We start from the raw sequence: 21841 nt of genomic DNA on the forward strand, positions 1-21841 counted from the left end.
TACACTAACGTTAGCCTATAGCTCCGCCGTCCCTGCTACACTCGGGACCAATACACTAACGTTAGCCTATAGCTCCGCCGTCCCTTCTCGAGGAAAGCACTGCGAGTGTCGCTCGGCCGCGGGCGGAGCCATATAAACTAAATACTCGATGTTCGCGATATAGTACAGTACTACATCTCGGGTAGAACAATCCGCAATACATCGAGTATACTCGATATATCGCCCACCCCTAAGTCATGGTATCCATAAACTTCAATCGGTTCGGATCTTTTGAATGAATGAGAATGTAAACAAACACGGCGTCACGTTGAAATCACTGGCTGCGCTCAGAGAGCAGTGGTTGGGCAAAAAAATAGTTCCGAGTATATTTGCTTATAAAACGTAATTGTCTAATTCAATTATTTTTTATTTCTCCACGTGGTGAATACACAGGTCACAACATGTTTACATGAACGTTTTGGAGTTGTATTTGGAGTGTATTCTGCAATCTGTTAATAAACTTTTCAATCAATCAATCAAACTATACACTAAGGCTCCGGATCCGCCTCACTTCCAGTGATGAAGCTAAGCTATGCTAACGGAGCGACTGTTCCCTAAGCTAAATGCACGCACAGAGACAAAAAAGGTATGTATCTTCTTGTCTATCTCCAGGGAATATGTTAAATAAGCTAATTTCCCAAAATGTTTTCCTTTAAGAGAACAATAAGAAAAGCCACCGCCACATTCATCAAGCCGTTCTCATAAACATCCAAATCTGTTCTTACCCAGGTCTGTTGCATGATGAATCCCACTCATTCTTAAATTCAAATGCGCGTTTGCGTTCAAATCATTTGCATACAGACACGCCCGCCATCTCCTATAAGGCGAATGAGGCGTGTGTAAAACAGCCGAGTTTCGGCATCTGATCGCTGTCTGATCCATTCAACAGGAAGCGATTGGCGAGTTGCGACTGATCTCAAAATGACACACACACGTCTCACAACTCGCGACTCAGTGCATGTGTGTGTGTTCCTGTGGGTCGCTCCTCGCATGTGTGTGTTAATCTGATGACAAATAAAGACTTATACTTGTACTTATACGTACGGTATACCGCGTAGGCGAGTACTGTATAGTGTGAAATAAATCGTTCCAGCAAAGTAGGCTTTGTCAATAAATCAAATCAAATTTATTTGTAAGGCCCGACAACACACGTTAATGTCCCCATGGGCCATACACGTCTTCTTTAAACAAGTCAAGAAGAAACATAACAATAAGTCAAGAACGGAACAAGAACACCATAAGGTCCAACAAATTTTAAATAAATGCAAATAAATGAAAGAATGCAAGCACTCCCAGACATACCCCACGCGAAGGTAAGGAAAAACTCACTAAAACCTAACAATAGGGAAAAATGCTCCACAGGCAGTGTGGAGGAGAGAAACCTTAGAAGGGCCATTCAAGGGGGGATCTCCCTTCTTAGATGTCTAGTAGTGTTGCAGACTAACAGTTGTTAAGCATGCACTCAAGTGTGTAGTAAAACACAGATGAGTGCATGCAATAGCAACTGAACATTTTGAAAGATTAAAGATAGAGCTGATAGCGATAGCAACTGAACATTTTGAAAGATTAAAGATAGAGCTGATAGCAAATCTATTTGAGGCACAGGGGCGGCGCAAAGAGCCGTCTTAATCACGGGACATGCAACACTCCGGTCATTGCTCCGAGACAGCCGGAGACAGGGAGATAGGGGGCGGCGCAGAGAGGGTCGCAACCTCCCCGACATCATCGCGGGACGTCCAGCACTCCGGTCACCACTACGAGACCGCCGGAGACAGGGAGACAGGAGGGCACGCAGAGAGGGTCGCATCCTCCCGGCCTTCATCACGGGACATCCGACACTCCGGTCAGCACTCCAGGACAGCAACTCGCAGGGAGACGGGACAGGCGTTAGACAGCTCGCGTGATTGTAGTGGGCGGACATAGCAATAGATACAAGTGGTAAGCATATATGTGAATATAGTAGATATATGAAGTAAGCATATTATGTAGGGATGGGTACCGAATTCGGTACTTTTGAGGTACCGAACCGAAACACGTCGGTACTACTGAGTATCGAATCAAGTGAGAAACCGAAAAAAAAATAAAAAAAAATAAATTTTATTAATATTTTTTACTTTTTTTTTTTCATGTCAACGTTCACACGCACAATATATGCTTACCTAGGATTTGACTTGATTCAACAACAAAGCAGTCGGAGCAATGAAAAGCCGAAAACTGTCGAAATTGTAGTTATTTGAAGTTTGGATTTCGACTGAATTAAATTTCTTGAGACTAAAGTACCGAAAAAAGGTACCGTTGGGTACCGGTATCTATTCACAGGTACCGGTACCGGTATCGGTTCAAATGTGAAAGGTACCCATCCCTAATATTATGTGAATAGTAGTGATGCACCGATGTGAAAATTGTGGCCGATACCGATAACCGATATTAATATTGCTGTTCTGGCCGATACCGATATTTACCGATGTCGATATCTCTGTATAGAAAACACCTTTTTATGATAATCAAATAAAGAGCTATTTTCCAAAATGCATAATTTTTTTACTTTTGTAACTTATTTTCAGAAATGACTGATATTTTGAAACTATTTAAGGCCAAAACATGTAAAAAGAAAAAAAAAAAGATTACATTTTTTATTTTTTATTTTTTTTATCTGCCCTATCTTGATATCGGACCGATACCGATGTGTAAAAAAACTGCCATATCGGCCGATATTATATCGGCGGCCGATATATCGTGCATCACTAGTGAATAGAATAGAAGTACTTAACCCAGCAATGAAACCGCGTTGACAGGCCAGTTGACAAGACCACGGACAGACGACGGTACTGAACGACTGCGCGCTTGTCAAGAACCAATCGCACAGTAGGTTGGGAAATACTGGATATGTCACCTGCCATCTCTCTCTGAAAGGTCCCTGTGGCTAAAAACCCTGAATGCGCTCAGAACTTGTACGAGCAGAGAAGAGAAGAGAGGAGAGGAGATGTTGTAAATATGCGTTATATGCGTATGCCTGGGCAGCCAGCATCCAACTGTTCTAACAGCAATATATAATCCATTTCAGAAGAATGCACACAATAAGTTATTATTATAATAATAATAATAATTATTATTGAAAAGTTCTGGGTTTATAAAGTCGTATTTGGGGCCATTTGACCAATGGTTTGCTTTCAACCCATGAACTTTCTTCCGTTCTCACCTTTATATTATTTTTTATTGTATCTACTATAACTGTATTGTTTGTTTTGTAAAGTGTCTGAGCATTAGGAAAAGCGCTATATAAATCTGATGTATTATTATTATTAGGAATGGTAGGCTTTTTTAAATGTGTCATCTGGGTAAGAGTGCTCTCGACCACTCTTAGAATTTGGTCTTGCCTGAGAGAAAAGCAACAATAAGAAAACATTGCTGAATCCCAGGTAAGAACAAAATAAGAGGAAATGCTAGTTAAGAACGAAATCTGTTCTTATATGGCTTTCATGAATGAGGCCCAATGTCTCTCTCAGCACGGAGAGAGGAACTCTTCGCGTGGTGGCATCTGAAAGAGGCAGAGGTGTGAGGTTCTCCTCCCCCGGGACCAAGTGACTCGGAGGGCATTCCTGCATTGCCTCGGCTCCCTTCCTTTTCGGGCCATCATCTGCCTACCGTGTCTTCTGCGAATTATGCATGGAGAGTTCACACAGGGTGAGGGTGTACAGAGCACCCAACTTCCCCTCCCTCCTTTGCCCCACGATTCACCCTGTGTGCCTTTTAAGGAAGAGGAATGTCTACTTTGTGTCGAGTCTTTCCCCGCTGCTGCCGTAGACACGTCTTTCTGTTCTCCTCGCCGTCTCGAGACATGCAATTAAACCTGTGTGTATGTGTGTGTTGCATGTACGCGAGTGCATCTACGTACGCTCTCCATTCTTCCGCCTGTATCTCGACTATAGTAGATAACTGGGCCCATAAATCTGAGAGTGCCATTGTCCTCCCCAGCAGGCAGCAGGCAGTGCATTTTTATTACCGGCTAATCAGCAATGACTGTCCACCTTGGAGAGAAGAAATGGAGCTGATTACAGGCCACGCACAGTCTCCATGTTGGGCCATTGATCCATGTCATACTTGGTCATATCACCCGTTCAGAAACTCCCTTTTTGCGCACGCTTAACTGTTTTCTGCCAGAGCTCCTTTGAACAACGGCAATAAAAAAAAACATGTATGTAATTGTCTTCTGTACTTCAGTGGACATACTAATAGTTTGTTGTTGTTTCTTTTAGCTTCAGACAGAATTTAGGCGTTGTCTGGAACAAAACGGCTTTTCAAAGTCTCACCATCCATCAGTGTGTTTCCTGCGCCCGGAATGAAAATGCAACAGTGAAAACCGCTCCATTGTCACCATTGATCTGGCTTTGCACCCCGCCCCAGGTGGGGTGGGTGGGGGGGGGGGGGGGGATCTTGCTTCGCACCCCGTCCCAGGCCTCAGGTGGTGGTGGGGGGTCAAATGTTCGTTTAGCTTTCTCTTATGCTTCGTTTTTTCTTCTTTTCTTTTTTGCACATGATGCAGATTTTGCCCGCCGCATTCTTTATTTTCTGCTGGTTCATGAGATTGGGCTACTTCCAAGCTGCTACAGGCCTACACTTCTAACCTCTGCTCCCATGTTGAAAAGTGGTTCCATCTAATTACATACTCTTTCTCTCTCTTTCCTCCCTCACCCCATCTCCCTCTTCCATTTCTCTCTCTCTCACTCACTCACTCACTCACTCACTCTCTCTCTCTAGCTGGGTGGTGATGAGAGGCGGGTAGACAGCAGGACTATCTATATTGGCCACCGCCCGTGCCCAGCCACCGAGGCTTTCATCCCCCCCAAGGTCTGTGACAACAGGATTGTGTCGGCCAAGGTAAGAAGAACAACACAGTACACACACTTGCAAACGCTAACATGTTTGTCACACGACTGTGTGTCTCATTCTCAACTGCTCCTCAAGTATAATTCCCACTTGTCTTGTCCTCTCCCACTCTCACACTATGCCACCTCATCTAGGTCTTTGAATTCAAATTGCACTCCGAGTCGATCCCCCCCCCCCATCTCTCTCCCCATCCCTCTCTCCCCACTTCCTCTCTGTGCGCTCCTATTCCCTCCTGATGGAAGGCCATTATTTGTCTGTCAGGAGTGGAAATACATGGCTGCTGCTGTTAATGTACCAGTAGGGTGGGTGATTCCACCCCAGCCTTGGCTCTGATGGGGCCCCTGCCTTGGCTCTGATGGGGACCCCGCCTTACATCTGGAGAGGGACATGGGGGCCGGAGGCTGGATTATGGATATAAGAGGTGGAGGGGACAGGGGGGGGGGGGGGGGGGGAGGGAGAGGAGGCAGGCCAGGCAGGGTGGGATTATAGTTGGTATGAGAGCTGGAGATGATGGGTGGGGAGAGAGGAGGCAGGCCAGGCAGCGTGTATGCTTTCCGCAACGCAGTTGTGTTTCCGCGTTCCCGTTTTGCCCTCTGATTGGCCGACCGCGCGCATGCACATGAGCCGCGGTAAGCCTCTCAGCCAGGCAGGAATACTAAACTCCAGTTAACCTAATGGAAGTATTGATTTCGCCGTAAAGAATCATTAAAAAAATATTCCGTTAACTGGAATATGTTGTTTCTTTACACATATGTTAAACAAGTTAAACGGCAATCAATTAATTTAATATAACAGTCCGGTTCTGTGTTTGTTGGTGTCTGTTGGTGAACAACTAACTTTAGGTTAGTTTAACTTGTCCGTGTCCAGTCCTTTCGATTAGCCCCACTGTTCATTGTAAACAATGATGCATGTAATTCGCGATTTTTTTATTGGTTTGTCATGACGAACCAATTACATAATCCAACATATGTGTAAAGAAACAACATATTCCAGTTAACGGTATCTTTTTTTAATGATTCGTTACGGCGAAAATCAATACTTCCATTAGGTTAACTGGAGTTTAGTAATCCTGCCTGGCTGAGATGCTTACCGCGGCTCATGCGCGCGCTCGGCAAATCGGAGCGCAAAACGGGAACGCGGAAACATAACTGCGTTGCGGAAAGCATACACGCGGCCAGGCAGGGTGGGATTATAGTTGGTATTGGAGGTGATTGGTGGGGAGAGAGGAGGCAGGTGAGGCCAGGCAGGGTGGGATTATAGTTGGTATGAGAGGTGGAGGTGATTGGTGGGGAGAGAGGAGGCAGGTGAGGCCAGGCAGGGTGGGATTATAGTTGGTATGAGAGTTGGAGGTGATGGGGACGGGTCGGGAGAGGGAGAAGAGGCAGGGTGGGATTATAGTTGGTATGAGAGGTGGAGGTGATGGGTCGGGAGAGAGAGAAGAGGCAGGGTGGGATTATAGTTGGTATGAGAGGTGGAGGTGATGGGTGGGTAGAGAGGAGGCAGGTGAGGCCAGGCAGGGTGGGATTATAGTTGGTATGAGAGGTGGAGGTGATGGGTGGGGAGAGAGAGAATAGGCCGGCCAGGCAGGGTGGGATTTCTAGTGGTGCAGAGAGTGTCCCGGGGTGGTCAGCTCAATCAATTAGCTTCCTCCAGCATATCAGGCTAAACAGTCTTTAATTACCTCGGCTGTACTGTTTATGTTCCTCCATACTTCTGCCTTCCATCATTCGCCTGCTTTCTCTCTCTCTACAACAACTACCACTCTTCCTCTCCTCCTCCACTCTCCCCCTCTCCTCACTGCACCAACGCACGTGCATACACACCGTCTTTCTCTCTCTCACTACCACCCCCCTCTTTCATTACTCTCACTCACTCTCTTTTCTCTTTGGCAAAATTAGATGGGCCATTCTGCTATCGCTGCATTTCAACACTATTTCCATGCAAAGACATTCCCCCTCAGAAACCCTGCCTTATAGTATGTGTGTGTGTGTGTTAGAAAGTGAGTGAGTGTGTATTTCAGGTTGTGAGTGTGTGTGTTGTGTGGTGTAAATTAGCACCAGGGCGGTATTGTTCAGCTGTCTCCCTGGTGCGGCGTTCTGAGGTATAAATTACCGCCAGGGCGGCATTGTTCAGCCGTCTCCTGGGGATCTGACAGATAAATGTGTCATCTCAGCTTCTGAAGTATCAGCAGTCATGGCCACTTACATAAGAAACCTAAAAGAATAAAGCAAGAAAAAGAAACTGATCTGCTGGCAACTTGATAAGGTAATCGGCTCTCCATTCAGGCCTAGTCGAATTAAGGAGATAAGTCGCTAATCCGAATCAATGGAATACCTGCGGGCCCCCGAGGGCTGGCTCCCTGGGTCACGGAGAGATCAGAGAGGGAGAGGAGCTGGCTCCCTGGGTCACGGAGAGATCATTAGGGCTGTCTTAAATACTTCGAAGCTTCGTTCGATGGGCATGGGATTCGAATGGGAAAATAAAATTAGAATATATTAAAGAAATATATATATATAAATTCTATTTTTTTTTCTTTTTTTTCTGCTAAATCAACTCTGCCTCTTTGTTAACTACAACAAGCAATGCCGTTTGAGCATATAAAACAAATATATATATATATTTTTTTATGATTATGTCATAAAATATGACGACAGACATTCGAAGCTTCGTTCAAATACTTCAATAGAAGTTTCTAATGTAAAAAAAATTACATTCGGTACAGCCCTAGTTATAGTACTCATCATTGTATCCTGTACATTATGGTTGGGTGGTCCTCTGGCAGAGAGAAGTTAATTGCACTGGCATCCGTTTCTATATAAAGACATTGTTGGAGATCTTCCGCTTTACATCACTTCATTATTGGACTAGTCCTCTGGACTTTATCATTCTTGCTCCAATGCTTGGCTAATTGTCTTACTTCAAACCCCCAAATCGGCTTTTTGTGGAACATCTTGCAATGTACATTAGACCTCAATACCGTAGTATCTTTTGTACAATTCAAATCTTTAATAACCAACCATTTCTATTTATTGTGTGCTGTATTTTCTCAACATCATTGGAACTGAGTTTACTCAAAATTATCTTTTCCAGACTAAATAAAGATTGAATGAATACATTTATTAATTAATGTGTAGTCTGAGTGTTAATTTGTCCCAAAGGGTTCAAAGACAATATAAATCACCCTCCTGTCACTATATTGTGAAAGTGCAATTAGGAGCAATTTCAGTGCATTTTTTGACATTGCAGTTGGTAAATGTGAGGAGAAATGTGCCACAGGGTCATTTAAATTGCACATGTCCGTGGCGTGGGGAGTGATTAATTGAAACAGATTAGGAGGATATCAATCACCAAATGTTTGCTGTACTTAGGTTAGGGTTAGGCTGACGTCTCCAGTGAGGTTAGGGTTAAAGTAAGGTTTAGGTTTATAAACAAACATGCTTAAAAAGGATGTGGAGAATTTAATCAGATTGGTATATAACGTATTGGTCTGACTATAATATGACCCTGATTATAAGACGACCCCTCTTTTTCAAGACACGTTTTTGGAAAAATGCAAATTTTTAAGACCAAATCTTGTTTTTATAAAGAAAATAATTTATGTCAATCTCCTGGAAGTGGCCACTTCGCTATTGGAAATATAATGTTTGTAATATGTTGTGCTGGAACCACTTTATCCAGAACGGCAACTCTGGTCAGAGAGTGGACACAGACACAGAGAATAGTTCTTGGTATTTATAAACAAATTAAGGCTGGCATCAGTACAGGTGATTTTCCACCCTTATAAAAGTTATAAATAAATGAAAATGATTGAGAATGAAAAGTATTGAGAATGGTTTCTGAAAAACAGAACAAGAAAATATACAAAGAATTAGCAAAGGTAAATATACTTACTAATCACAACATGCTAGTATTTAGAATACACACAACTGAAAATATGCTATAATAGCATAACTAGCTGGCTAGCATTAGCTCAATTAGCAGCATGAATCAAATATAACACAAGGTAGCAACAACCAAGTTATAGTCATATATATGAGTCACAACATATTAACCAAACATAATGCAGGCTACATATGACATGTATCTAACATAAAACCACAGGCACTACATTTTATAGGCTATTGATAACTTACATTCTTCATAAGACACTGTGTGAAAGCATTGGAACATACACCACATGCATCTAACACAGGGGTCAGCAGCCCGTGGCTCTGGAGCCACATGCAGCTTTTCAGCCACTCTGCAGTGGCTCCCTGTAGGTTTAAAAAATAAAATAAATGCTAATATGGAAATAAATAACGCCTATTTTCATTTATTTCTATTTTCATTTAAAAAGGAACACCTCTTTTGGAGATCGAGGTGATACTATGAACTGAAATAAAAAAGTGTAATATTTCATTAACTAAAATATACGTCACACCCGCGCCTCTCCCTGCCGTCTGCAGGTGGCTAATATTGAGTTTCCAACCCCCCAATAAGCTAACCAGGGATACAAAAATTAATAAATAATTATAATAAAAAAATTATTAAAAATAGAGGGTTTAATTCAGCGTGGACAGATTAATTTGCTTTCACTACTAACGATGCAGGCTTACCTGTATGCTTGATATGTGGTGAGAAATTGGCAAGCAACAAAAAAACGTCACTTGCCACAAAAAAAAATCAAAAGCATGTATTTAACAAACTCAAACATTTTCTAAAAACTGTTTTATATTAACTTAATAAATAAACAAAAACGAAAAATCTACTTATGTCAACGGAAATGTCCTAACTAAACTAGGCCTAACTAAATAACAGATACGCACATAAAACGCTGAAAACAACAAACTGTACTAACCAAGCAACAAGAGTATTTTAACCCATTCTCCGCCAATCACGTGTTAAGGCGGGTTTCTCCGCCATGTGTTGTCTGCCAATCACGCCGTACGGCGTGTTTGAGATCAATATTTCATATTTTCGTCATGGTATTCATATTTCACCCACGGAGTCTTGGCTGATGCTGTCTGAGCCATCACAACTCTGCAACGCTTCAATACCGCCACCTGGTGGCCGATCAGCGAGTTGCCAAACCGGAAGTGCCCATTGTAGCTTGGTCCGTCCCCTATTTTCGTCCGGCCACTCGCTTATCGTCCCGGGGCTCAATACAGACACCGTCGATATGGATCTTTGCCATAACTCAATAATCAACATGATTTGGACGTGTATTAGTAATATACAAACCGGAAATGGATCGCATCGATCAACATCCCATAATTGGGATCTGTTTGCTCCACTCTCATCGCCAAATGCTACGAGGAGACTGGGGTGAGTTTCAGCGTTTTTCTTTATCATTTTTGATACAAACTGCTCTGATCAATATATCACTCATACTACATAAATCATTTAACGTCGGCCATTGAATTATAAACGACCCCCCCCCCCCCCCCCCCCATCCGTTCACCCGCAGATAAGTCATGACGTTTAGGACCATGTACAGTTGAAATTTTTAATATAACGTTGATCGGTATCAAACTGCATTTGATAATCTAATATATGCATTTATGCCTATATCTCACGTTCTATGAAATACTGCAGAAAACGATAAAAACATATTTATACTCTAGACGGTATTTTAGTATGAATGTGTGAATGAAAAAGTAAAACGTTCCTACATCCTGAACGATAGATAATTGATATTGAATGGGCCATAGTAATGTCAATTTAGCAATACAATTTAAAAAGTTATAGCCCTGCAAAGAAGGTGAACATCTCCATAGACAAATAGCGCTGGCAGAGGATGATTTAGGATGATCAAAGTGGTGGCAGAGAATGGGTTAAATAAGGCTATGATTATTATTATTATTATTATTATTATTATTATTATTATTATTATTATTATTATTATTATTATTATTATTATTATTATTATTATTATTATTATTATTATTTTGCAACAAGATGGCCTACATAGAACATAAATAGCCTGTAACAGACTGACTCACATGGTCCCGGGGTATCGGACTGGAGCGCCTGCAGTCTGGTCACAATCAGTCCAAAAACACTCTCAGATGGTACCGATGTTGCGGGTATACAGAGGTACTGGTTTACCAGCTCGGCGGTAACATAGGTTTTCATCGTCAGGCCAGTCCAGCTGTCTGTCGTCAGGGCAACCTTGCAACCTAGCTCTCTCCACAAGCGCCCCACTCTCCGTTACGTGCGTGCAGCGCGTCTGACGTCCGAATCCGTCTGACGGCGCACTGGAGTAGATATATGAAACTATATTAAATATAGAAATAGAGGCGTTTGTTAGAGAAAACTAATTTCAATAATATATGCCTTATTCTATGCGCACTGCCAGCCAGCCTTTATGCAACGGAGAGATACACTTTCATTTAGTTACTTCCAAGTGTTCTTGTTCACTTTCAATTTGCAAAAATATACAATTTGACACAAATGGTTTCAAAGATATTTAATGTTTGTAGTTTTCACACCACCAACAAAGTACTGGGTCCGTTGTCTCTTATTCAGAATGGATTTGGTGCCAGCTGTCATTTCTGCCCATCTCCTCTCTGACACTTGAGACAGAATGAAAAATAATAGGTAGAAATATATATATTCCATACCTCTCTATATATAGTATAAGTATATAGAAAACGTTATACACTGTTATCTTCATTTTTAGGGTAAATAGGTTTTGCGGCTCCAGAGGAATTTAATTTTGTGCAGGAGGGGGCAGAATGGCTCTTTTGATAGTAAAGGTTGCCAACCCCTGACCACACTAGAACCCCTGGGCTGGCCAAAAAAGTGCCTGACTGGAAATAATAAAACCCAGCATAACAAAATAATGGGGAATTTACAACAGATGCAGTGTATACGGAGGTCTCAAGTGCTACACTGCACCTCTGGGCACAGATCTGTTTTTGTGTTTTATTGCCCTTTCAATTAATTGCTTCTGTTTTGCCGTTTGTGTTTTTTTCTTCTCCTCTTTCCCTCCCAGTACACGGTGTGGAACTTTCTGCCAAAGAACCTGTTTGAACAGTTTAGAAGAATCGCCAATTTCTACTTCCTTATAATCTTCCTGGTGCAGGTAAGAGGGGGCAACCTGAGAATGAATGAATGGAGTTAGAGATGAGATTATATTTATGGCTCCTAATGGTGTTTTATGGGTGCTTTATGAAGTGTGCGATTGTGCCAGGTGTGAACGCACTGTGTGGTTGAGGCCCATGTCTGAAGTGTGTGGGAGTGGGTCCAAATGTGATATTTGCATTTGGCTGGGCGCAGGTGTGAAACTGCGACTGGATATTAGGCACTGTTTGTGTGTTTTGGTGTGTGTGTGTTTGTACTGTAGCAGGTGTGAAATGGCTGCTGTGCTTTCCTATAACCATTCACATGGATTCAGGCAGCCGCTTTGCCAGTAACGGCACCTTTAGGATGGGAATGAGAAAAGAAAAGCGGGACAAGGGAAAGGCTGGATGGCATGTTGCAGTGGTGTTGATGTTGTTTACCAGCAAGCTAATGGCAACTTTGCTCTAGAGGCTAACGCTAGTTCAATAATATAGCATAACAAACTTTCCCTATTATTTCCTGGTATTTCTCTGTTAGTCGGCTGCCTTATATACCGTAAATTGTTTTGCTAATTCTCAGTAAGATTTCAAGCTGTGATCATATTATTGATCTAGGTGATGTTGCACCAAAATGATTAGCTTCTAATTGTCCTGATATAACACATTTTCTTCATGTGTATTGTAGTCACGTAACATCCGATTGTAAATTTATCATGGAGGACAGTAAAAAGTTAAAATATGTTCCCTTTTGAGTTGACAGCAATGCCATGTAACGTTACCGTTTCTGATATTCTCTGCCAATACAGTCTACCGTCTGCCTGAATCCATGTGCATGCAGCATTAGGCTTACTATACTCAAGACTGTACCACCCACGTTCAAACACTGTTACTTAGTTGCCATATTTGTTACCCTTCCTGCTGACTTGTTGTACAGAACATGTAAGTCGCTTTGGATAAATGACTAAATGTATAAAACATTCCAGTTATCTTCAAACAGTCATAACACTAGTGCCTTGTATAGAGCTTGTATAGAGTGAGTCTAGTATATTTACTTCATGACAAGTTCACACATCTGGACAGCTAACAGAGTAGGCCTGTATATGCAAGAGGCCGCCTATGATGAGGCAGTTGATCACTGCCGATCGCTTCATGTGGATTTCAGAGATTTAGCCTACTGATGATTGGCCCCCGAGATACTGGTGCCAAATTAATTTATGAATTCCCTCATTGATGATAGTAATAATGCTACTGGTGATCCCCAGTATCATCAATTGGGCCAATTTGTATTCCTGTATGATTTGGTTGAAATGTTGTGTGTGTCGCCTTGGTGAGATGCAAAAATCACAGTGACATGCTTATCCTCCAGTATAGTACTCCTACACTATCTTCTCTCTCGCTCTCACTCGCTCTCTCTCTCTACACGACACACTGCTCCCAGAAATCCTGTATTACACTGTACTGAAGTCACCTCAGCCTGGCAGTAGCTGTGTGGTCCTGTCACAAAGTAGTTCCGCCGTCCTGAAGTCAATAGCAGATCGATGCCGATCATTTGTCTGCGGTCCCTGACTCCCTGGCCTCTACCTGTATTTACTCTTCACTCTCTAAACCTGGGTTTATGAACTGTGCGTGTGTATTTGTTTGTTTGTTTTGTTTATCACTTGGGAGTAATGTGCATATTTGTGTGGGTGTGTAGTATCATGTATAGCAGGGGTCGGCAATAGGCGGCCCGCGGGCCGACATTGGCCCGCCAGCAATAATTTCTGGCCAGTCAGTTTATTTTGAGAATATGATATTTATTTTACGCACAGGAAATATTCACTTGTGACGCCAGTGTGTCTTTGTGAAGCTGTATCCATCTATTCATCATATCTATGTCTGTCACTATAGCCAATTGAAATGCTAGAAATGGTCACGTTTACTGGGAGAACCAATGGAATAGTCCCACCGGGCCGCGTGTATATTTCCCTAACGCACTTTCACTTCCGCGTTTGGGATGCGAGAGATTAACTTTAGCAAAAATGTGTTAAAAAAAACAAAACAAACGTCTTTGGATAGCTTCTTTGCCACAGGGAAATACCAACTGAGGTGCCAGAAGAGGAGCCTACGATCTACAAGACACATAAAGCTCCTTTTAATAAACAGGAGTCATACTTAAAATACGGGTTTATCGCAACAGGTCTGTGATTCTTGCGTGCTGAGGTCCTCTCTGCATAATATGTGGCGACAAGATAGCAAACGACTCGAGGCAATGATGACAACTGTGTTCAAGTTGGCAGATAAAGTAGCTGCATTCAACGCCAATCTGGAATTGGAGGGCGGCGAGTGGATATTTGACATGTTTCAAACATTAGCAGGGATTTTGGAGGACTGAAACAAGCCCAGGGCAGTTATGGTGAGTCGTGTTTTCATGCATTCTGATCTGCTGTTCATCACTCGCTGCGGTGATCTGCAACAGCTGATCTGCTGTTCATGAATGAAAACTTTATTAACAGATTGCAGAATGGGTACAGTACTGTACGGCTCAATACACACAATTGTTAAGGGGATGCAGACCAGAGAAAGACGTTTGTCTTGTTTACATCAGGGTCCCCCATTTGCGAGTGCAGCAAGCATTACTGTTGTGAAGCACTTCGAACTGCAACCTCTGTATGAAAAGTGCTATACAAATAAAGTTATTATTATTATTATGTGTATGCACCCGCCGCGGTGCTGCATTTTTCACTATCATTATATTAAATTAGCCATTGTTTTTGGTGCTGGCCCGCCAGTCAATGGTTTGGGGAAAATTTGGCCCGTGGCCAGACCTAATTGCCGACCCCTGATGTATAGTGTGTGTGTAAATATTAGTGATATTTGACATTTTGAGATAATTGGCATAGGCCGGTTTCTGAACCATTTTTCAATGTGTGTTTGTCTGTGCTTCAATACACCAAGCTAACTTGGCACAGTGTTTAATGAGATATTGTAGTGGATTTGCAGGACAGAATCTCCACTCTATCACATTGTTGTCACCTCTAATGTTAGTCACTTGGTGGATTGTATGAGCAGGCTGTGTGAGTGAACAATTTAAAATAAGTGCACTGCAGACAGAGACTGAGTGCAGATCTACTTAAGCAGAGACGAAGCAGACGGACAATAACATTAGTGTTAAATAAATGTTCATTCAACTTCAGAAATGTTGCGTCTCATTTGTTATTATTATAAAATTGTTGTATTTGTTCAGATACAAAAAAAAGAAAAAAAGAAAAAAACCATAGTGCATTATATATTGGCTGTCGGTTGCCCTGCTGTCTAAATATCGGCATCGGCCATTGAAAAACACATCGGCCACTAGTAAATGCGTGTGTGTGTACTGGTACTTTCCCATTTGGTGGCACCAACAGCTTTCTAACTATTCCCAAGCGAGTTTAGCTTAAAATCCGCCCCACAGCGTGACCTGCCGTGGCCTCCGATATCACGCTGAGATTCAATCCACGCTGGTTTCTACCTCTCTGTTTGTCAGTGTCAAGCTGCTAGCTAGAACCTAACGTTATGCTAGCCAGCTTTATTGTTGCTAGTCTTCTACGGTTGGAAATCATTGAATAATAATTAGGGATGCACGATAATTATCGGGCCGATAATTATCGGGCCGATATCAGCAATTATGACGTCATCCCGATAAACTCGATAACGTTATTGATAGCTCCGATAACATATAATACATTTTTTGGTTAAAAGAAATCCGGTGTGGGTGGATTTGGATGAAGGGCGCTTGTTTTTATTATAGCCTCCTCCCGTTTTGCCAGTACTGTGGTAAAACTGATAGCGTGTGGTTTAGGAACAGGGAGTTTTTCACAAATCCAGCGCTCCCTTTCTTGGCTGTGACGTAGTCACGTTACATTCGGAGACAGTCGATCTGCCAATTACTTCCCACGGCTTGCACCCACCTCTTCTTCTTACCACCAATCAGAAGCTCTCGTTCGTTTATTTACCTCCGGATTGTCAGCCATTACTCTTCTCGGAGCTAACGTTATCTCCCCGCCAGCCACATTGACAAGTACCAGCGCTTATACATTACTGGCAAATGTCTTGTTGCACTTGTGGCAACGAGCGTTGTCAGCATCGACTTTAGTAAAATAGACCCAGACTTTTGAACATTTCGTTCTGTCCGCCATTATGAGAGCAGAGCTGTCTGTACTCCAGCGCAGCACCCGTGTGAGTGAGTGTGTGTGTGTGTGTGTGTGAGTGAGTGAGTGTGTGTGTGTGTGTGGGAGGAGAAGAGAGGAGAGAGCAGGCAGCCCGCTCCCCGCGTACACAGAAGGAGACAGAGGCAGGAGAGATAGACAGTACCGATGACGTCGGAGCTTATAAATACAAAAAAAAAAAAAAAAAACGATAAAAAAAAAAATATATATATATTATATATACAGTTACAAAAATTATTATAATACAATAAATATCGGTTATCGGTATCTGTATCGGCTTGAGGAGCATAAAGTTATCGGTATCGGTGTCAAAAAATCAATATCGTGCATCCCTAATAATAATTTGACAGAATGTTTGTTAAAATAGCTCAGCAATTTTTGTCAACCGATTTACATTATGGGCACTAACGTAACATTAGCTCCCATCATACAACAAACTCTAAAACTCAATACTTTGGTATCCTTGGTCAGTTTAAATCCTTAATCACCAACCATTCCACCACAATCTGTAATTGTTTTAATTGATTGTACAAACTATTATGATTGCACTTATATTGTATTGTTTACTGTATTTTTATTGTATTTATCATATATTTATATCATTGGAAATGAATTAATTTGAGTTGAAATAAAGATTTAATTAATTAATGAATCATCAGTGCTACAGACAGTGTCCACTGACAGCCTCCTGTAAGCTAGCAGTATGAAACTTTTATATGTTCCTTGTAAATCAGGCACAAATACGAAAGTGAGGAATGAATTTCCTATTAGACTACTGAAATATCATTGTTCATCAAATATGTGGGAATGTTTTCATATTTTGAATGACTGATGTCCTATTTCATACTGTCGTAGGTCTATGAATAATGTAGCTGCCAGGGTCAACAACACTAACGTTAGCTCTGCGGTCAGCCAGGGCTTGACAACCAGTAAAACCAGTAAAACCATAAAAACCTACCTGCAGTTGACACTGTGAGGCCAGGCGTCACGACATATAAGTTAATTAAAAAGATGGGGGTGGGGTTTTGAGCTAAACTTGTTTGGGAATAGTTGGGACGCGCACCAACACGCTTTGGTTGCACTTGTTTTTCTCCAGTCTTTTTCCCACACTTTTTTCTCCACATGTTTTCTTTTTTTGGCTGCACAGTAGGTCTATCATCCTGATGGCAAGTTGTCTTAATTTTTCTTTAATTTATCTTTTTATGTTACGTTTATTTTCTGCTATAAGCAGTGGCTGACATTACAGGTGAACTCTTTAGAATTATCGTGACAGGGTGCTCCTCTTTCCATATAGGCAGTGTTGAACTTGATAACCTCTCGTTATTCCCCTCTGTAGTGTTGAGTGATTACTTTAATCTAAGCGACAAAGTGGTGAAAAGCATCTGTCCCGACTTTGTAATTATTTTTTCTGAATGTCATCATGCTGCTTATAAATGTTCAAACGCAGTTGCCTATTATGTACTAGGGATGTGCATGACTGACTAAAATTATTTTCGAATAGTCTACTGTTCTTAACTCATTCCCCGCCAACAACGAGTTTCAATCTGTCGAATATCAATTCTGTGAATCAATTCTGTGATATTTGAGGGTTTGAAGAGCCAGTTCAGTGCAGCAGTTTGAGTGGAAAGAAAAGGTGACGAGTAACTCCTCCAAAATCAGCTCTGCGGCACAGGTGTCTTCTTTTCAAACATGCATCATACAGATCGCAGATCAGCCAAATCATATGCCACTGGATACTGGAGGACGTTCTGTTTGAACAATTCTTCCAAATGGAACTTGTGGATCTTTGCTTTCTTTGTTCTCTGAATCCAAGTTTCTTCTGTGTTTTTACTTTATTTTTTTATAATTCTTCTTCTTTTTATACACGCTCTCACTTTCCACTTCTCTCTCACTGATCTCACGCTGTCTACCTATGACAATTAGACTGCTGGTCTACATAGTACATACATAGGCCAGACTCCCTCTCATCCTTCTCTTCTGTTTCCTCTCCTTATTTAGCCTTTTGAAATAATCAGCTATAATACGCTTCACTTGGGCACTGTAATGAGTTGAATAGGATGTCATCACGGTGGATGAATTGTTTCAGTTTGTGCCTTCTGTTCCCTCGACTCTGGGTAACTATGCAAAGTTGCCAGTACTCCAGTCAGATAGGGGCACAATGTTATTGTAGGCTGTAGTTAGACATGCCTAACTATTGTAGAAACATAAACATAAGCACCATAAACCAGTGCAATATGTGAAAATATATTCCATTTTTACAATAAACTATATTACATGACTGACTGCACAAGTAAAATATGAACTCTCACTTTGAAAATAAAAGATTGCACATTTTGAGCCTGTGCATGTGGTTGTACTTGTGTGTGTATACAGTATGTGTTGAATGATGTAGCTTCTGACATAATGCACCCCACTCTCCCTTATATACTAGCCACATTCTGAAATCTACAGCATTATAATTTATAAAAAATCATTCAAATGTATTTAATAAATAAAAAAAAACACATCTGCATTATGTATCGGCTATCGGCCGCCCTGCTCTCTAAATATAGGCATCCGCATCGGCCATTGAAAAACCCATATCGGTCGGCCACTATTATTTTGAGATACTTTATTGAGATATTATTGACTACTATTTAACACGATTACTCATTGACTTTGGAAACGTGCATTTATTGAACTTAAAAATAAATAGATAAATAAAAAATGTATTAAAAAAATTATAATAATAATAAAAAACGTTTATTTTTAACAGTGGTTTTCCTTGAACTTTAAATATAATTAAACTGAAAAACTAAAACATGACCTGACTCAAAACAAGGACCTGGCTCAAATGCTTGATCTGGCTTAAAAACATGACTTGGCTAAAAGTCCATTATCTTTTTTTCATAATCGTTTGAAGCCAAAATCGTAATTGAAAATAAAATGTGATTAATTGCCTAGCGCAAGTGTATGTATGTGTTTGTATGTCTTTGAGTGTGTATGTGTGTGTGTGTATAGCTTGTGAGTCCTGGGTCTGCTGACGGTGTTTACCCAGGGTGCCATGTGGCTGGCATCCTGCCACTAATCCATCGTCTCTGGAGAATGGATTATCATAACCACCTAGCTTTCCCCTCACAGCCCACTACTATATCACATGGAGAGAGACACCCCCCCACACACAAATATACTCATTGCACAGGGGACTGCACTCCTATCACACAGACGGAAATAAACCCTTTTGCTTCCCTGAGAGGCTGCATGCAAATATTTCACCAGAACCCAAACCACACACATCCCCGACTCTCTCTCTCTCTCACCTGCCATCTCTCTCTCTCTCTCTCTCTCTTCCCCCCCCCCCCCCCCCCTCCCTCGCCATATTTTTGTCTTTCTCTCTCTCTCCTATCATCTCTTTGTGTCGGCCTCTCTCTCTCCTGCCATCTCCTTGTCTCTACCTTTCTCACCTGGTCTCTCTTTCTCTCTTCCTCCTCTCTCACTCTCCCCAACTCTCCCCTTCCTCCTCTCTCCTTCACGCTTTCTCTCCGTTCCCTCTCCCCCTTTCCCGTCTCTCTCTCCTCATTTCCCATCTCTCTCTCTCTCTCTCTCTCTCTCTCTCTCTCTCTCTCTCTCTCTCTCTCTCTCTGTCTCTGTCTCTGTCTCTGTCTCTGTCTCTGTCTCTGTCTCTGTCTCTCTCTCTCCTCTGTCTCTGTCTCTCTCTCGCTCTCTCCGTCTCTCTGCAGCGCTGCACTGTGCTGCTGACGTAAGCAGCCAGGAAGCCCTCTGTACTTCTGAGCGCCACAAATAGACACTGGCCGATAAAAAAAAGCACCACTCTGTCTATAAATAGCTCTGCATGCCTTTGCTGGGTTCCGATCAAATGGGAGCGGAGCAGGGGTGTGTGTGTGTGTGTGTGTGTGTGTGTGTGTGTGTGTGTGTGCATGCGCATGCAGAAGGGGGCGGCTGACGTGCTGACACGGAGAGGGAGATGAGAAGAAGAGGATGAGAAGGTCCCAGCGCTGCCCCAGGACCTTAGGGACCCACCGTCTGTCGCTCACTCTGACATACTTCCCTGTTTGGATGTAGGGCTCTGTTCTGTTCTGACCTGCTCTGTTCTGTTCTACACTGCTCTGTTCTACACTGCTCTGCTCTACACTGCTCTGCTCTGCACTGTTCTGCTCTGTTCTGCTCTACACTGCTCTGTTCTGCACTGCTCTGCTCTACACTGCTCTGCTCTGCACTGTTCTGCTCTGTTCTGCTCTGTTCTGCTCTACACTGCTCTACACTGCTCTGTTCTGCACTGTTCTACACTGTTCTGTTCTACTCTGTTCTGCTCTGTTCTGTTCTATACTGTTCTGTTCTACACTGTTCTGTTCTGTTCTACTCTGTTCTGCTCTACTCTGTTCTGTTCTACTCTGTTCTGCTCTGTTCTGTTCTATACTGTTCTGTTCTACACTGTTCTGCTCTACACTGTTCTGTTCTACTCTGTTCTGTTCTACTCTGTTCTGTTCTACTCTGTTCTACACTGTTCTGTTCTATACTGTTCTGTTCTACACTGTTCTGCTCTACACTGTTCTGTTCTACTCTGTTCTGTTCTACTCTGTTCTGCTCTACTCTGTTCTGTTCTACTCTGTTCTGTTCTGTTCTACTCTGTTCTGTTCTACACTGTTCTGCTCTACACTGCTGCCTCTGCTCTACACTGTTCTGTTCTACTCTGTTCTACACTGTTCTGTTCTACTCTGTTCTGTTCTACACTGTTCTGTTCTACACTGTTCTGCTCTACACTGCTCTGTTCTACTCTGTTCTGTTCTACTCTGTTCTACACTGTTCTGTTCTATACTGTTCTGTTCTACACTGTTCTGCTCTACACTGTTCTGTTCTACTCTGTTCTGTTTTACTCTGTTCTGTTCTACTCTGTTCTGCTCTACTCTGTTCTGTTCTACTCTGTTCTGTTCTGTTCTGTTCTACTCTGTTCTGTTCTACACTGTTCTGCTCTACACTGCTCTGCTCTACACTGTTCTGTTCTACTCTGTTCTACACTGTTCTGTTCTACACTGTTCTGCTCTACACTGTTCTGTTCTACTCTGTTCTACACTGTTCTGTTCTACACTGTTCTGCTCTACACTGTTCTGTTCTACTCTGTTCTGCTCTACTCTGTTCTGCTCTACACTGTTCTGCTCTACACTGTTCTGTTCTACTCTGTTCTACACTGTTCTGTTCTACACTGTTCTGCTCTACACTGTTCTGTTCTACACTGTTCTGCTCTACACTGTTCTGCTCTACTCTGTTCTGCTCTACACTGTTCTGTTCTACACTGTTCTGCTCTACACTGTTCTGTTCTACTCTGTTCTGTTCCACTCTGTTCTGTTCTACTCTGTTCTGCTCTACACTGTTCTGCTCTACACTGTTCTGTTCTACACTGTTCTGCTCTACTCTGTTCTGTTCTACTCTGTTCTGTTCTACTCTGTTCTGTTCTACTCTGTTCTGCTCTACACTGTTCTGCTCTACACTGTTCTGTTCTACACTGTTCTGTTCTACACTGTTCTGTTCTACACTGTTCTTCTCTACACTGTTCTGTTCTACTCTGTTCTACACTGTTCTGTTCTGTTCTACACTGTTCTGTTCTACACTGTTCTTCTCTACACTGTTCTGTTCTACACTGTTCTGTTCTGTTCTACTCTGTTCTGCTCTACTCTGTTCTGTTCTGTTCTA

At 42.2% G+C, this 21841-nt stretch overlaps 1 protein-coding gene across 1 annotated transcript in view; it reads left to right on the top strand.

The window, feature by feature from the left end:
• Window positions 1–21841, top strand: part of atp11c (ATPase phospholipid transporting 11C (ATP11C blood group)) — a gene marked incomplete at its 3' end in the record, with an annotated part of 134149 nt that overhangs the window by 65534 nt on the left and 46774 nt on the right. The window contains exons 2-3 of the mRNA XM_084331815.1: window positions 4798–4917; window positions 11903–11992. Coding sequence (XP_084187941.1) covers window positions 4798–4917; window positions 11903–11992 — 210 coding nt within the window. The remainder of the gene's footprint in view (window positions 1–4797; window positions 4918–11902; window positions 11993–21841) is intronic.

This window comes from Notolepis coatsorum (genome assembly GCF_963971535.1).
Source record: "Notolepis coatsorum genome assembly, chromosome: 16".
Taxonomy (NCBI): domain Eukaryota; kingdom Metazoa; phylum Chordata; class Actinopteri; order Aulopiformes; family Paralepididae; genus Notolepis; species Notolepis coatsorum.